Consider the following 16,206-nt stretch of genomic DNA (forward strand, 5'->3'; position numbering starts at 1 on the left):
CCCACATCCCCCCCTTCCCGCTCCCCTCCAGCCCTGCCTTTCCTCGGCAGGAAGAGCCGCGGGGACACTGATCCACCACCAGCTCCACACAACACAGGAACAAAAAAAGGATAAAGGGAGAAGCCCCGAGACCTGCAGATTTCACCGGGAGCTTCTGCAGGGAAACAAAGCAGCAGACGTGAGGAATGCAAGTGGCCTATTTGCCCGGGCTGCTCTCTGCCTCCGGCAGCACGGACATGCCTCGGCTTGTCGTTCCAGGAGCTTTTGTTGCTCGGGGCTGGGGGCCTCTTTGTTTCCTTTACCCTCTCGCTAGGCTTGGTCACAGCCCGGTATTAAATTATTCAAATGATCTCGCTGGGCTTCACAGCTGAACTCCTGTGTGGAGAGCCCAGGCTGTGAAATCCCGAGGGCTCCAGCCCTCCCCGGAGCCCCTGGCCCAGCACAAAGGGCACTGGTCCACACTGGTTTCCCCAGTCTGGAGCAAAGGATCCCAATATTCAAGCCGGTGACACCTCCAGTGCCAGCACTGCAGTGCAGAGGTGTCATTAAGCCATAAAATCATTCACCTAACACCAGTGCACCGATAGGAAGCAGGTGGGGGGGGGCACCCCTGGATTTGGCAGCCTGGCTAGAGCAGGAAGAGCTTGGCTCCTGAAGCAGTGGCATTTTGGTGCCACTACCGACAATACAAAGGGTGTTAGACCTCTGTCCCAGCCAACCCTCAGCCCTGGCCAGGCTGCAGGAGGAGCACCAGCCCCTTCCTACGGGATCTGGTGCGGGGCGAGGGGAGCCCTGAGAGCTCTGCACAACGCAGGCAAGAGAAATCTGATGCTGGAAGGAACTGGAGCTGCTGCCAGCTCCACACAGGGAGGAGAGGCAGTGGCCCAGAGAGGCTTTGAGGCAATTGAACCCAGCCCTGCAACCACCCTGGTGCCCAGGTTGGTCTGGGAAGGGAAAGCACCTTCCCCGACACCGCGCTCTGTAACCTGCAGCGCAGGAAAGTGCCAAAGGACTGGCAGAACCTTTGAATTCCTGTCGGCTTCCTGGGATAGCAGGGTGTAACCGCCTGAAAAGGCAGCTCCACAAGAAACAAAAAAGGCAGGGAAAAACCCATGCACCCACCCTGCCAGGAGCCAAACAGGGAGGCTGTGTCTGCAGCCAGGGCTGCACACGCCTCTCCCGGCCGGACGGGACCTGCTCCCTTCCCCAGCTGGAGCCTGGGAGGGGAGGGAAGGATGGGCAGGAGAGCTGCAGAAATTCATTACCTTCCACATGACAGAGGGATCAGTTGGCTTTTACCAGAGCCCGTCGAGGTTTCCCTCATTGAAAACAGGAAAGAATCACAAAAATAATTAGAGAGATTTCATCTCAGCCAGCTTATGAAAGCACCGACTTTATACACAACAGATTGGCAACAGCACAAAGATGGATGTGAAAGGCAAGAGCATTTGCAATGTCAGACAGATCAGAGACAGAAGCTCATCAAAAAATGGCCCAGGGCAAATGTAAGTTAAAAAAAGAAAAGGAAAAAAATAAAGGAAAGGAAACGACCCTTCTGGAGACAAAAAACGTGACTCCTGTCCATAACACACGGATGTGCTTCTCCCGCCTGCAAAGACCCCTGGTGAAAACTCGTCAGCTCCCTGGACAAATCTGGGTTAAAAAACTTTGAGTACTGCCGATCACTGGCTGTGTTTTGCTGCCTTCCCTAGCTCAGCTGGGAGCCAGTGAGCCGGTCAGCAACAGGACTGAGGAGCCTGAGGACAAATGTCAGCTGGAGGATCCTCCAGCGAGCTCCTGGGGCCAGGGGAGGCTGTAATTGGAAAGCTCCAGGCAGCATTTGGGGAGAGCCGTGCAGCACAGGGAGGCTGCTCATGCAGAGCTCAGCCAGCCGTGCAGGCAGGACCCTCCAAAGTGTGCTCAATAAATGGGTGAAATGTTTTAGGGGGGGATGGGAAAGGACAGACTTCTCTAATTAGCAAAGAGGTTTGCATTTAGTCACCCAGCACAGCGCCTGGGGCCCTGACTCCAGACGCTGCTGTGCAAAGGCTGACAGCTCTCTCAGACACGGAGCTGTCAGCCTGGGCTTTGTAACCAGAAACAGTTTCCACAGAGGAAAACAACCTCTGTGCTCCTCACTCTTCCACACAGGCACTTCCAGCAGGGAGGGGAAGAGCCACGGTGTGACCCCCTGAAGGCAGCACCAGAGCTCTGGGCACGTCCAGGGCAGTGACTCTCAGGCACTGGAGGTTCACAGTGACAATTCAATAAGTGAGACCAGCTCTGGTTCCTTGGGAACCATCGTTAGGAGCTCCCTGTTTCCAGACTGCTGCCTTCAGAGTGCAGCTGAGGAGCTCTGGAGCCTGGAGTGTGTCTGAGCCAGGCCACCGTGGGCAGCAGGAAGAGCAGGATGTGGCTGCTCTCACTCACTGGGAAGGCGACTCCTCCACGACAGCTGAAACAAAAAGAGTAAAAATCAAGATTTAGCTGGAAGCCCCACCTTGATGAAGCTACAGTAAGTGTTCTCCCCCACACAGATATGATATCCCACAGATGGGCACCAAAATCCCTGTCCCCTTCCCTACTGCAAGACCTCAGTAGTGGCACAAGCGAGGCAACGCCCAGCAGGACAAAATGCAGTCTCTTGAGGTTTGTGCTCTCCTCTTCTCCAGCCTGGCTTCTCCCAGTTATTCTGTTTGCAGTGGGATTGAGAGAAGGGAGCAGCAGCAGCATATGATAACCTGGGCAGCAGTCCAAGCCAGTCAAAAGTGGAGTTGGCCCCACGGGAGTAGCAGAAGGGCTGCCCCAAAGGTGGAGTGCAGCTCGCCTGTGCCAGCACCCTCCCAGACCAGATCACAGCAGCAATGACATCACATGTGTCACCAGATCTCGTGTTCTCGCTGGAGAAATTTCCAGGCAGACTGAGCTGTGTGAAAGCCCAAATCTCAGCTCTTTACAGAGCTCTTAGTGCTTTTTTGCATGCTGGTTGCTGAGGGATGCTGGGGCAGGCAAGGCTGCTGCCCTCACACCACTGAGTTTGCACTCCTGGTACTGGGCAGAGGGACAGCAGTGGGGCTACACACACAGTCCCTGCTCTTACAGTGCTGCAGGTGGGAGCCCACAAACCAGCTCCCACAGAGTGCAGGGTGACTCGAGCAGCTGAAGGAGAGAGCAGCCTGCAGTCTTCCTGCAGAGACAAAACCCTTTTACTCCCATGACAAATGCCCTACTTGTTCCCGAGCCTGGGGACTCGGCCATTCCCCGTCCCCTTCACGTGGCAGCGCACATCACATGAGAGCTGGGCACTTGCAGGGGAGGAACAGAGCCAGGGCTGATTCTGGGGCTGTCAGCTGGGCCTCCTCCCCTCTGGGCTGTAATTAGCCTCCTTGAAGTGGGCTGGGGCTGGAATCCCTCAGCCCAGGCTGAGGCCATAATCAGCCCAGCACAGGAGGAAGAAAGGCCCCCGCAGCAGTCTGGGCCAGGCTCCCGTTGTACATCCAGGCAGGAAGGGCAGGTCGCGCCATGGGCACGTTTTAACCGGGCCACGACGCTGCCTTTGGCCCGAGCAGAGAGGAACCACAAAACCATTGCTATCTTTTCCAAACCACAATGGCAAGGCAGCAGCCAAAATGACGCCTCAAATCTCAGCTTCTATTTCAGCAGCATCAATTAGAGAGCTGCTCTTTTTGGATACTCAGTGGACCGCTGGCATGCTAGCTTGGCCAGCCTACCTGTCTGGGAGTGCACCAGACAGCCTCTGCCATGCCTTTGCTCCCCTTGCCCAGTGGGAAAGGCAGTGTCACAGAGTTGAAGAGCAGCAGGGGAATTATTTTGGGCTTAAAGTTATTTCTATTCATCTACAGCTCAAGAAGGACTAGAATAACAGTGAGCTTACATGCCAGGGTTACTCAGCACAGCCCCGGTCATAAGGCATTGTGTCTGGCTGGGTCCTCATGGCAGGAATCACAGGGACAAAGCCTTTACTCACGCTTTACTGCCAGCAGTGTGTTTCCGTGGCAGCAGGCAACAGAGGTCACCAGGTATGGATGTGTCTCCTCCAGCTGCACTGGCCTTGGCACTCCTGTTTCCTCATCCCTCCTGCCCAGGCGTCCCCTGGCTCCTTTTCCCCACGTGCACACCTCGCCGTCTGCAGAGGGATAGAAACACCTCGCTGCACACCTGCCTTGGCAGAGGCAGAGGCCAGCCAGGGCCTGCTGCAGCCCAGGACATGGGGCTTCAGCCTCACCTGCTCCGATGGCCACAGTGAAGGCATCTCCACAAGCCACCACAGTGACCTTCATCGTCTCGAGCCCCACTACCAGGTGGGGCACGCGGCTGTTGCGGCAGGAGTTGGTGCCCAGCTGCCCATGCTGGTTGCTCCCAAAGGTGTAACAGTGGCCAGAGGCTGACAGCAGAGAGGAGAGACACAACTGGGTGTCACACTGAAACCCCTTGCTGTTTCCAGGCTTAGCATTCTGCTCCACAGAGCTTCAACATTGACAGCAGGGTGTCTCTTGAGAGACTGCCCATGGGAAACAGGCAGAAGGAAGACAGGGAAAATGCAGGTGTCCCCCCTCTCAGAATTTGGGCACACACCCTCACCTGTGACAGCAGCTGAATGGGCTGTACCGATGTCAGCACACACAATGGGCTCTTGGTTCAAGGGGGCTGACTGGGCACACACAAACACAGTGGCCTCCTCCACCTGGTCCTCTGGGGAAGGCTCCTCTGCTGAGCTGATCCGGTCTAGGCCCAGCTTGTTACACCTGCACAGGGAAGATCTCTAGGATCACACAGGGATGTCTTCTGCAGCCCCTGGTCACAACACAGACAGGCCCAGGAGGGTAAAATTTGGAGCACGGACCCCCACCCCTCTTACCTGTTGCTCCCACAAGCAAGAATCTGGTTCTTCACTGTGAGGACCATGGAGGAATCGATGCCACAGATGACCCTCTGAGCCTCGTGCTCCAGAGGGACTGTGACCTGCTGGGGGCAGTTGTGGCACTCCAGGGTGCCCAGCCCAAGCCGACCTGGTAGGAGGAACACAGCAGGGAACAGCTGATGGCAACACACACCCTGAGCACAGCCCCATTGAGAGCAGCACTGACACAGCTGCTGCAAGAGCCCAGCCTGGGATCCCAGAAAGCAGCAAAACCCAAAGCAGAGTGGCCCTGGTATGCACCAAAACAGCTGCAGCTCTTCCATAGCCACCCACCCTGGCACACCTGGAGGGGACTGTGGGCAAGCAGGGCCAGCAAAGGGAGTGGGAACAGGCACAAGCCCTGTTCTGCAAAACAGAACTTCTCTTACCGTTATCCCCCCGGCCCCAGGCAAACACTTCCCGTTCGTTGGAGACCGCCAGGACGTGAGATGCACCACAGGCCACCTGCACCATCTCGTAGCCCAGCAGGGCCTCCACAATCTTGGGCTGGCAGGGGAAGAGCAGCAGCCGTCAGCCGAGACCTCCCAGCCTGCCCGGCTGCTCCCATCCCTCCCACCCGGCCCCCCCAGACTCAACACAGCGCTGGCAGCATCCCAGTTTTCATCCAACACAAACAACAGAGAAATTTCTTTTTTTTTTTTTTTCATTCCAAACAGTCTTCAAAGGGATAAGAGACTACGTGCACGCAGCACAGAAGATAATGCAAACATCTCTGGGGCGGAAGAAAGCAGCCAGCATGAGAGTTTGGAGAGGGAAGAGGTTCAGCAAGGGTTGGGATTCGCCCCCCTGCCCATGTGGGGAGTGCCAGGGGCTGTGAACGCCTGCTCTGAGCAGGCAGGGGCTTGGTGCAGGATGTGTTGGCTCAGAGGAGCTGTGAGTTAACGGCTCAGATTCATTAGGGGGTGGAGGGAGCAGGATCTCCACATTTCACCCGGCCCCTGCTGTGACCTGCTGTTAGATCTGACACCTCGCCTCATACTCATTATCGTCCTCAAGTGAAAAGCACCGTTTGTTGGGATCTGGCTGCTGCTTCCAACTGGTCTCCCCTCCCCAGCCATAAGCAGGGAGCAGCTCAGCTCTGGGAGGAGCAGGAACAAACGGGCCAGCTGACCACAGTGACAAATGGCACCAGTCCCTGGGCTCGGCTGGGAGCCATGGGCTGCTGCCACATCCGAGGGCAGGCGAGGAAGAAGCTGCAAGGGAGCAATGAGCCCTCAGCCCCAGTGTTCCGAGCCAATAGGAAACACACAGCTCTTCTTTAAATACTGGCTCCTTTGAAAAATAACTTTTCTCAGTGAACCCTGGCAGCTGCAGGCCAAGAGTGAAGCAGGCAGGTGTGTGATTGGAGGCAGGCTCCAAGCTGGGAGCCTGCCAACAGCAACCACAAGGCAGCTCTTGACTTCCCCCACGCTCAAAGGGATCATTGTGTAGGGGGGGAGAGAAAGAGAGAGGCAGGTTGGGTCTTTTAAAACCCGCAGTGACAGGGAGAGGAGGGGGAGGGGTTCAGATGCCACAGCATGCCTGGGATGCACATCCCTGGAGCTGGGATGAGCCCCCTCACGTGGTGCAGAAGCCACGATCCATCCTTTACCCCGGGGGAGCAGCACGCCCAGCACCCTCTCCACCAACCTGGCTCACATCCGTGAAGTTTCCGTGCCCCAAACAGCCATTGCTGCCGCTGCCAAAGGTCATGATTATCCCCCTGTCTGCAGGAGCAGAAAGGAGCCCTGTCAGTGGCACATGTGAGGCCCTGCAAGGCACACGTGAGGCCCTGCGAGGTGACACAGCCGAGGGGTGGCCACGGCTCCCAGGACATCGGATCCACTCTGACTCAGAACAAGCTGCAGGGGCCACAAAGCCTTCAGAGAGCTTCCAGAGAGCTGCAGGAGCTTCCAGGGAGCTGCAGGAGCTTCCAGGGAGCTGCAGGAGCTTCCAGGGAGCTGCAGCCTCACCGTGCTGCAACAGCTCGACAAACAAACAGCAGTGATAAGAGCACTGAGATAACATTGCTGCAGCTGTGTAGGCAGGAGCTGAGAACCCCACGGTCTGTCAAGGTGTTAAAGTCACAGAGGCACTCCCTGAGCAGCTGCCCAGCAGAGGGGTGGCAGGAAACACCATGGGAGGTAGGATAAACACATGCCCATGGAGTTTGTCCACTGTGTATCTGTTGTTTGCTGCCCTGACCCCCAGAAGAGCAAACAGAGCTCCCACAGGACCACTGGGAGGGCTTTGCTCCACAAACATGGCCTTGGGCTGGTGTGTGCGCTCCACTTCCACCCAGAACACTTCCTGGACTGCTCTGAGGGGGCTCCAAACCCTGCTTTCCTGCAGTTTGAGGACAACCAGCCCTACAGCAGCTCACGCTGACTCCTTACTGTCACACCAGTCATTGCTGCTCATTGCATGTGCCCATGTCACACTCACAGAGTATGTGACAGAGATTCTCCTCACACTGCAGCCCCCCCTCTCTCAGTTCTGGTTTCAGGTGACACCAATGCAACCAGGACAACAAGCACAGGAAATTTCAAAGAATCATAGAATAATTTAGACCTTTAAGATCATCTAGTCCAACTGTTTGTGGCCCCCCCCACACCAGACAGTTTGGGACCAAGTTGACCAGTCTGGCATCACAGGAGGACCATGTCTGCCATTTCTGACTCCTACATGATGCTACATGAGAGGCCACAGAGGCCTCTGTGTCACCCCAGCCCAGAGCATCTCTCTGATTCCTCTCTGAGCAGGTTCCTCAGGCAGTCCCACTGGGTTTTAGGGGGTTCTGGGAGCCAGGCAGGTGGAGGCAGGAGGCAGCAGCTCACCTGTGAGGCAGGCTGTGAAAAGATCACCACAGGACACATGTTTGATGGTCACTCCAGACTGGCCCTCCAGAAAGCGGGACACAAACTGAGGCTGGAGCTGCTCAGTAGCTCCTGGGAGAGAAGGACCCCCAGCAGCACCCATGGGAGGAGCCTGATGGAGAGAAGCCATGGAAGAGCTGGGTTGGAGAACACTGATAATCCCCTTCCCACAGACTTATCAGCACTACCCACACCCTGGCTGGGACTGCAGTCCTGGAGGAAGCAGTGCCAGGGTCTGTGAGCGAGCAGAAATGCCTCCTTCACAGAAATCACACATCCAAGGCTACACCAGCCCCAGCTTCCCTGGCACTCACCTCCCAGAGGATGAGCCTCCCAGATTTGGTGACCCCAGCCTTCTGTGTCCTGCCAGCAGAGACCTGCACCACCTCGGTGTTCAGCATGGGCAGGCGCAGAGGGGTGGTGATCCCACTGCCCCACGTGTAGATGGATGACAGGGGAGGTGGGATTCCTGTCCTGGCTGAACCACGTCGGACACCTGTGGGGCACAGAGAAATCATTCATGGGGCTCCCTGACTCTCCTCCCACGGGAAAAGTGACAGCACCAGCCAGTCTGGGCGCCAGCAGAGCTGCCAGAGCCAGACCTGTGCTGGTCCAAGGGGCTGCAAGGTTCCTCCAGAGCTCAGGGAAGGTGACATCTCAAGTTCCTCTCTCCAGAACCCTGAGTGCCTCTCTGACTTGTGTCATCCAAAGGAAAGGGTCCTTCCAAATGGAGCTGAGTTGAACACACCATGCCAGAACTCACCCCTCTGCCTGGCACTGCTTGCCCGTCCCTCTGTGCGGCTGTGGGTTGCTGTGGGCACCGGAGCCAAGGGTTTTTCAGGCCTGCCAAACCAAAATCCAACCTTTAGTGTCCTGCAGAGTCCTGGATCACAGAATGTCTGGGCAGTGCTACAGCAAAAACCACAGGTGAAATCACTCCCAGCACTGCTTTAAACAACCTCAGAGAGGGGAGCTGGCACCAGCTCACTTCCCCCTGTGCTCACAACTCTCTGTTTGCTGTCACTGTGATGACAAGCTCACACCTGCCATGGCACCTGCCTGGCTCTGAGCCCCTGGGCCAAGCTCAGCCAGCAGCAGCTGCACGTTAGGCAGCACACGAGAGCTGCATTGGGAAAATGCTCCCTTTGGAGCTCAGAAGGAGGCAGTGAGCTGGTCAGCCATGCTGTGGGCTGTGGCAGCCCCTCCCAAGGGACACTGAGGTGGCAGTGTCACTTGCCTCCTCATTTTGACGCTGCCCACGTCTGTGTAGAGGTTCAGGAGGGGCCGGATGCAGATGGCCTGGGCCATGATTTCATTCAGCTGGGGCCGTTTGGAAGGATCCAGGTTGAGCATGCTGAGGATGAGCTGGCGCAGGTCGGGGCTGTATCGATCTGAGATCGGGGCAAACGTCCCGCTCATGATCTTCAGCACTAAGGCAGGAAGGTTCTGGAGAGAAAACAACAGACAAACAGTGGCTGGGCAGTCAGGGGCGAGGCCAAGGAGGAATGAGCTCTCAGCACTGCCCTCTGCCTTCACACTTCCCGGCTCGCTGAGAAGTGATCCCGGCGTACATTTTCACCTCTGTGAGAGACCAGGGCTCCCTGTGCTACGTGTAAACCACATGGCTCTTACCGCAGCTTCGAAAGCCCTCTTGAGGCTGGCGAGCTCGTAGAGCACACAGCCCAGGGCCCAGATGTCACTCTTCTGGTTGTAAGGCTTCCCTTCACAGAGCTCCGGTGAGATGTAGCACGGAGTTCCCACCACCTACAGGAGACAAACATTTACCACACTGCAGTAAAACTGGGGCAGAGAGGTGGAAAGAGGGAGGATTGGTGCAGAGCTGGCTGGAACACCACCAACCAAAGCTCCACAGAGCTGGGCTTTTGTTCCCTTGGCATCAACAGCTGCCTGAAAATCTCAGTGAAAAACAAGAGGATTTGACTTTCCAGTGACACACACAGTGAGTGATTGCCTCTAATTTTGCTTCTATCCACTTGAGAGAACCAGAGCCCAGAGCGCTGAGCATGACACAAATGTCTGGTCAGATTAGCCCAGGTGGGGAAAGACACTAAATGTCAAGCAGAGAAAGGAGATTAAGGCAGGATGGGAGTGCACAGGCAGGAATTTATTTGCTAAGGATGTGTCAGACGAGTCTGCAAACATCACCCCCAGCAGGAGCCACCCTGCCTGCCCTCACCACTGGGCCCAGACATTTCATCCTCTCCCAGCTTTGGGCAGGTCTTACCTTTCTGCAGCCTACAGAGCCACAGCAAACTCAGGCATGAAGATATCAGCCAAGGAACAAAGCAGAACTGCCTAAAGCCACTTCCCAGAGATGACTGTGAGCCAAATCCAGAGTTCCCAGCCTGCTGCCATGGGGTAAGAAGCCGCCCTGCCACTCACCGTGTAGGCTTTGCTCTTGCTGCTCAAGATTTTGGAGATGCCAAAGTCGCCGATCTTGACGATCATGCGGTGCTTGTCCAGGAGGATGTTCTGGGTCTTCAGGTCACGGTGCAGGATCTGCTTGGTGTGCACGTGGTGCAGGGCCAGGAGGATCTGCACGAAGAAGTGCAGGATGGTGTCCTCATCCAGCAAGGAGTTACAGCGCTTGTGGATGAACTCTGCCAGAGTGCCCCCTGCAAGGAGCAACAAAGGGCTGTGGGCACAGGACAGCACAAACCTGGCCTAAAACTGCGGGGATTTTGGCATTTTGGCATCCTGACAAGGCAAGCATGTGGGAAAAACACATCCTGGTGGGATATGCAGCACATCCTCCAATGTTCCTGGACAATGGCAGCACAGTTGGTGGGAGGAGCAAACACCCAGAGAGAAGTTACCATTGACACATTATCAAAAGCAGGAAAAGAAACACTAAAATTACAGCTCTTGGAAGAGGACATAAACCTCCACGGCAGAACAAGATCAGCCTGTTCTGCAGAGGAAAATTCTTGCAGTCCAAGAGGCCACGTGGCACAGAGAGGCCCCTGTTGGGAAGGGGAGGTCCAGATTCAGGGCTCACACACAGATTTTAGCAAACCCTCATGCAAATGTTGATTTCATCTGAAACTCCACAGGAAATCTTGTTAGAAATGTGGGGCCAACAGGGTTGACACAGGGAAATGTGCCTGAAACCTGAGCCAGGGCAGATGGTAGCATGCTGATCAGGGACAGAGGGGTTTGAAAGCTCCTTGTTTTGGATATGGTTAGCAGGTGTAAGTCATATAATCATGGAGTGGCTGATGTTGGAAGGGACCTTGTGAGGTCACTGCTCAAGGAGAGCCACTGAGGTTGCCCAGGACCAGAATCTTTTGAGTATCCTCAAGGATGGTGACTCCACGACCTGCATCAATGCTTGGTCACCTGGCTCATGGTCAATTTGGTGTCCACCAAGAACCACAGATATTCTTCTACAAAAATGCCTCCTCAAGACAGACAGGCTTGGTCTCCTAGGGGTGCAAACCCCAGGAGTGTTACAAGGAGCACAACGTGAGACCATAGCAGCTTGACCCAAGTGCTTGGCATCCCCCAAACCAGCCAAGGGACCAGCTACAGGCTGGGGGACAGCAGGGCCCACCTGGGGCGTATTCCATGGCGATCATGAGCGCCTTGTCCTCCAGGAAGTTCTCGTAGTACTCGATGACGTTGGGGTGGCTGAGCAGCTTGAGGACCTGGCACTCGTTCTGCGCTGCCAGCCGCTCATCCTTGCTCATCTGCTCCACCGGGATCTGCTTCAGGATCACCAGCTTCTGGTCGGCCTTGCGCAGGCACAGGTGCACGATGCTGCGGGGACAGGGACGGGGCCTCAGCGCGGGGAGAGGGGACACAACACAGGGCCTGGGGTGGCACAGGTCCCCCGCCATCCCCGCGCCCCGGGGTGTCACGCACTTTGTGCCACGTCCCCCCGGGTGCCACACCCCGGCCGACCCCGCACTGCCGTGGCCACAAGCGCCTCGCTGCCACGGGGAAGCGGCTCAAAGGCCTCCCGTCCGGAGGCAGAAAAACTGTAGCCGTCCCCATCGCCCATCTCCGGCGGTCCCTCACCCGAAGGCCCCTCTCCCCACCACCCGGATCCGCTCGTATTTCTCCATCCCCGGGCCCGGCTCCTCCCGTCTCCATGGAGACACTTCCGCGCTGCTACGGCGGCCGCGGGCGGACAAACCGCGCTATGTGCGTACGGCCCGGGGGCTCCGTGTTTCGGTCCGGGGGATAACGCCAGCCCCCGCTTGAGTGACACCCCAGTGCCACCGGCAGTCAGACCCTCTTGGGTCTGAGAGAGAGACCGGAGAGAGAGGTTTGAGGTGCGCTGGGCTGCCCGCCCCGACTGAGGGATGCCATCAGGACCCCCGCACCCGCAGAGAGCGGCGGTGTCCCCAGCAGCCTCCAGCCCCGAGCCTGGAGGGGCACCCGCTGCGGCGGGCTGCGCTGCTGCAGGGTCAGCACAAGGGGCACGAGTCCCCTCCATGGCCCCCCAGAACTGCTTTAGACCCCCCAGGACCACGAGCACCCCTGAGCCGTGATGGCGGCTATAGCGTGGAAGCGGGTCCTGCCCTGCACCCAGGAGCGGCGGCCTCTGTCCTGGAGTGGGGACAGTGACGGAGTGGCAGTGGTGGCACTGCCACGTGGCCCTGCTGCCATCTAGCGACAGCCAGCTCGACTCACCGGGGAGGGGGTCAGCCCCACTCGCGCAAGCCAGCGCCCTGCAGCGTGGGGCAGCGATGGGGCAGGACCCCCACGCAGGAACCAGGATCCCGCCGCGTTTCGGTGCCGCGTTTTCGGCCCCACCCTACTGCAGCCGGGTATTAGGGGGCACCTCTGAGTGCCCCAGCCCCTCCGCCGTGTCTTGAGGTGAACGTTTGTGCCTGCTCCCAAGACTTTTCCAAATGTCTTCCCGGGCATCCTCCCCCCGACACAATGCGCCGCAACCCCCGGCGACAGCCACACCGTGCCGGGGAAACACACAGGGCGCAGAACAGATGTGCGAGGCCCACGCCAGCTGTGCACCACAGCGGCAGATGTGCAGGGCACGGCACAGATGTGCAACGTCTGCCAGGCACACGCTGCACCCACCCTCCCGCGCTGCCCGGCGCAGACGGGCGCTATCTGACGGCCACACGCGCGGTGTCTGGCACGCACGGGCGGTCCCGCGCCCGCTCAGCGGCAGCGCCCAGCAGGAGCGCGCCCCGCACACCTGCACAGGTGCGCCACGCTCCGCACACGTGCGCGTACACTCACAGACACACAGACACACAGACACACACACGGCCGGGGGGGCGTGGCCAGCGCGACGCTTATCAATGAAAGACGCGGCCACGCCCCCTCAGCGCCCACCAACCCCGCGCAGGCGCGCGCGGGGGAGGCGTGGCCAGTGCCGGGGGAGTGCCCAATGGGAAGGCGTGGCCCCGCTGGCGCATGCGGGGGGGCGCGGCCGGAGCGAGGGTGTGGTCGGGGAGGGGCGTGGCCCGGCGGCCCCGCCCGCCGCGGCCGCGCGCCGCCGGACTGGGCGCGATGGGCCCGGGCTGGCGGGCGGCCTCGGCGGCGCTGGTGGGCGGCAGCGTGGCGATCTTCGCGGCACTGCGCCGGCTGGCCCTGGCCGTGCCACAGCCCGCCGCCGTAAGGAGCCGTCCCGGCCGCGTCTGGCGCTGGAGGAATCTCCTCGTCTCTTTCGCACATTCCGTGCTGGCCGGGCTATGGGCCCTCTTCAGGTAGGGGGGCAGCGCGGGGAGCGGCGGGCACGGTGCGCACGCTGTGAACTGGGCACTCCTGGGGAGTGGGCAGGGGTCCCCGTGTTCACCGTCCCGGAGCCTAGGCTGACCCCCTTCCTCCTCTCCTCACTCCCAGCCTTTGGCACTCTCCGGAGCTGCTCTCCAACATCCAGGACGGCTACAGCGTCTCAGGGCACCTGCTGGTCTGCTTTTCCTCAGGTAAGGAGCCAGGCAGGGCAGTGGCTGCAGCCACCCCGCCGGACTTTGTCCACTCCCTGCTCAGCTTCGCCCGGTATGCTGGCTCGGGACGAGCCACTGGCTCAAGGGCCGGGCAGCTCCATGCCTCCTGCCTTAATCACAGCGTGGAGCCCACAGGCTGCCAGCCCCCAGGGAATAGCCGTCTCTCCCTACCCAGACAGGGTGGAGGTGTTTCTGAGACCTGAAGAACAGTCACACCACCCTCCTTCTCCTCGCTGCTCCTCCTTTCCACAGTGGGTTACAGTGCACAAGCCAGATCTTCTGAACGCTCTCCTTCATCCCACAGGCTACTTCATCCACGACAGCCTTGACATCATCTTCAACCATCAGTCCCGCTCATCTTGGGAGTACCTGGTGCACCATGCCATGGTGAGTATGGCCAGCATGGGGGGCTACCACACAGGGGCTCAGCCCACCCAGGTTTCACGGGCTGTGGTGGGGCAAGTGGAGCCCTTGTGTCTGCCTCGCCCTGGCTGCCAGGTAGGCTCTGCATCAACAAGGCGAGGGCGCCTGGCGGGGCAGGACGCCTGCCAGCATCGGCTCCGGGCGCCTGGAGCCAGACAGGCTGGGAGCTGGGAGGGGGAAGAGCTTGTGCTGGGAGGCTCGTCCCAGCACAGGGAGGTGTAACTGGTCCTGGGGGATCTGGCTGGTTTTCTCTAAGTTCTCAGGTGCCTGCTGGGATCTCTGGGTGAGGGGAACAGAACTGTGTGGGGAAGGACTCACTTTCCCCAGGGCAAGCTGAGCTGACCCTGTTGTCCGTCTGTGTGTCTGTTTGTCCCAGGCCATCTCTGCCTTCGTCTCGCTCATCATCACAGGCCGCTTCCTGGTGGCAGCGGTGCTGCTGCTGCTGGTGGAGGTCAGCAACATCTTCCTCACGGTGCGCATGCTGCTGAAGATGAGCAACGTGCCTTCCCCGGCGCTCTACGAGGCCAACAAATACATCAACCTGGTGGTGTACTTCGCCTTCCGCCTGGCGCCCCAGGCTTACCTCACCTGGTACTTCCTCCGCCACGTGGAGGTGCAGGGCCAGGGTGCCTTCCTCACTGCCAACCTCCTGCTGCTCGACGCCATGATCCTCATGTACTTCTCCCGCCTCCTCCGCTCCGATTTTTTCCCCTCCCTGCGCAAGGGCTCTGCGGGGAGAGATGTAGACGGTGAGAAGTTTCTGATAGACTGAGACTGCGTGCCAAGGGGGACCCGGGCTCCGGCTCCTGGAAGTTTTGGACTCTCAAAGCTGCTCTGATGTGCCTTAGGGCTTTCTCCCTGGCCCCAGGCCCTGCCTTCACCCGCTCTGCTGCCTAAAAGCGCTTCCCTGCTGGACCAGCCCGACAGCTTCACCGAGCTGCGGGGATGCTGCTGAAGCCAGAGGCATGGCCGATGGAGAAGCAGCCCAAGCCAGCTTCCCTGCAGGCAGCTGGAGGGCCAGGGGTGGCTGTGCTTTGCAGCTGATGCCTTGAAGGGTTTCGAGGGAGGGGAGGAGTCCCTCCCGTGGTGATGTTGGGTGATTATGTGCATTAAAATCAGTGTATTTACTGCTGCCGCAGCACACCTGGGCTGGCTCTTCTGTGGGCACAGCAGGTCGGGGACTCTCCTGGGCCAGGGCTGTGGGAAAGGATGTGCCCCATTCCCAGGGAAGGGCTGGCAGTTCTCAGGGAGGGAAAGGGCACATTCCTGCTGCTCGCCTTTTTCTAGGGACCTTTCAGCCTGCTGGGTTCTGCCAACCCAGTTGAGCCTTAAGCACAACTCTGTCTCTTGTATGAATGGGTTCCCTCCCCTCCTCTTCCTCATTCCTCTGCTCTTCCAGTGACCCAGGGCTGTGCAGGGGACAGTTGAAGGGAACGAGGAGAGGTACTGAGCCTTGTGGCAGTGCCTGACCTGCCTGTCTCCAGCCTGGTGGTGAGGAGCCTGGCTGGGCTGCGTGACTCACCCGGCACCACGTGAAGTGGAGCTGGCATGGAAAAGCCATGTGAGGCCAAGGGCTCTTCCTGGAAGATTGCTGCATGCTTGCATCCCCCTGGAGCAGTCTTCACTGGCGCAGTGCAGCTGCAGCCCTGTGAGCATGCTGGGCCCTCTCCTGCAGGCACACGACCAGGACGGTTCCAGCAGCTCTCGCAGAGCAGTGGGAGCAGAAGGGGGTTCGGCTCCCTGGGAGAGCAGGGCCAGAACTGGCCCAGCCGGTCCTGTGGAGCACCAGAGAGGCAAATCCTGCTGATGGTAACAGCTCCAGGATTGGTGTTAGCAGCAGGGCTCAGAGGCACTCCTGCCCAGCCCCTGCTCTGGGCATGATGTGTCCCACCCACCCCAGCACCTGCCCGGCTCAGGCAGAGACAGGCACGGCGGTTGAAATGAGCCAGTGATTAAGGGGAGGCAGTGGGGGATCACCTTTCCACCAGAAGCTGGGAAACACCCCACAGGATGTGGATCCTGGTGGGACTCCCTGGTGTGCACT

The 16,206-nt window shown here is 58.9% G+C and overlaps 2 protein-coding genes across 2 annotated transcripts; one reads left to right on the forward strand and one right to left on the reverse strand.

Annotated features, from left to right (window-relative positions):
* Positions 1-1,273: 1,273 nt before the first annotated feature.
* On the reverse strand, positions 1,274-11,885 carry NEK8 (NIMA related kinase 8; the record flags this gene model as incomplete). Its single annotated transcript, XM_084219144.1, has 15 exons — positions 1,274-2,455; positions 3,989-4,147; positions 4,247-4,405; positions 4,603-4,766; positions 4,880-5,030; positions 5,311-5,428; positions 6,572-6,648; positions 7,759-7,909; positions 8,112-8,293; positions 8,561-8,640; positions 9,035-9,243; positions 9,430-9,561; positions 10,201-10,433; positions 11,372-11,577; positions 11,839-11,885. 15 exons carry the CDS (start codon positions 11,883-11,885, stop codon positions 2,427-2,429), a joined length of 2,097 nt encoding a protein of 698 aa, XP_084075270.1. The 3' UTR covers positions 1,274-2,426.
* Positions 11,886-13,203: 1,318 nt separating this feature from the next.
* Positions 13,204-15,264, forward strand: TLCD1 (TLC domain containing 1). Its single transcript, XM_084219098.1, has 4 exons — positions 13,204-13,499; positions 13,636-13,718; positions 14,044-14,126; positions 14,539-15,264. The coding sequence occupies exons 1-4, from the start codon at positions 13,207-13,209 to the stop codon at positions 14,932-14,934; spliced, it is 855 nt and encodes a 284-aa protein (XP_084075224.1). The 5' UTR covers positions 13,204-13,206; the 3' UTR covers positions 14,935-15,264.
* The last annotated feature ends 942 nt before the right edge of the window (positions 15,265-16,206 follow it).

This window comes from Fringilla coelebs (genome assembly GCF_963513975.1).
Source record: "Fringilla coelebs genome assembly, chromosome: 20".
Taxonomy (NCBI): domain Eukaryota; kingdom Metazoa; phylum Chordata; class Aves; order Passeriformes; family Fringillidae; genus Fringilla; species Fringilla coelebs.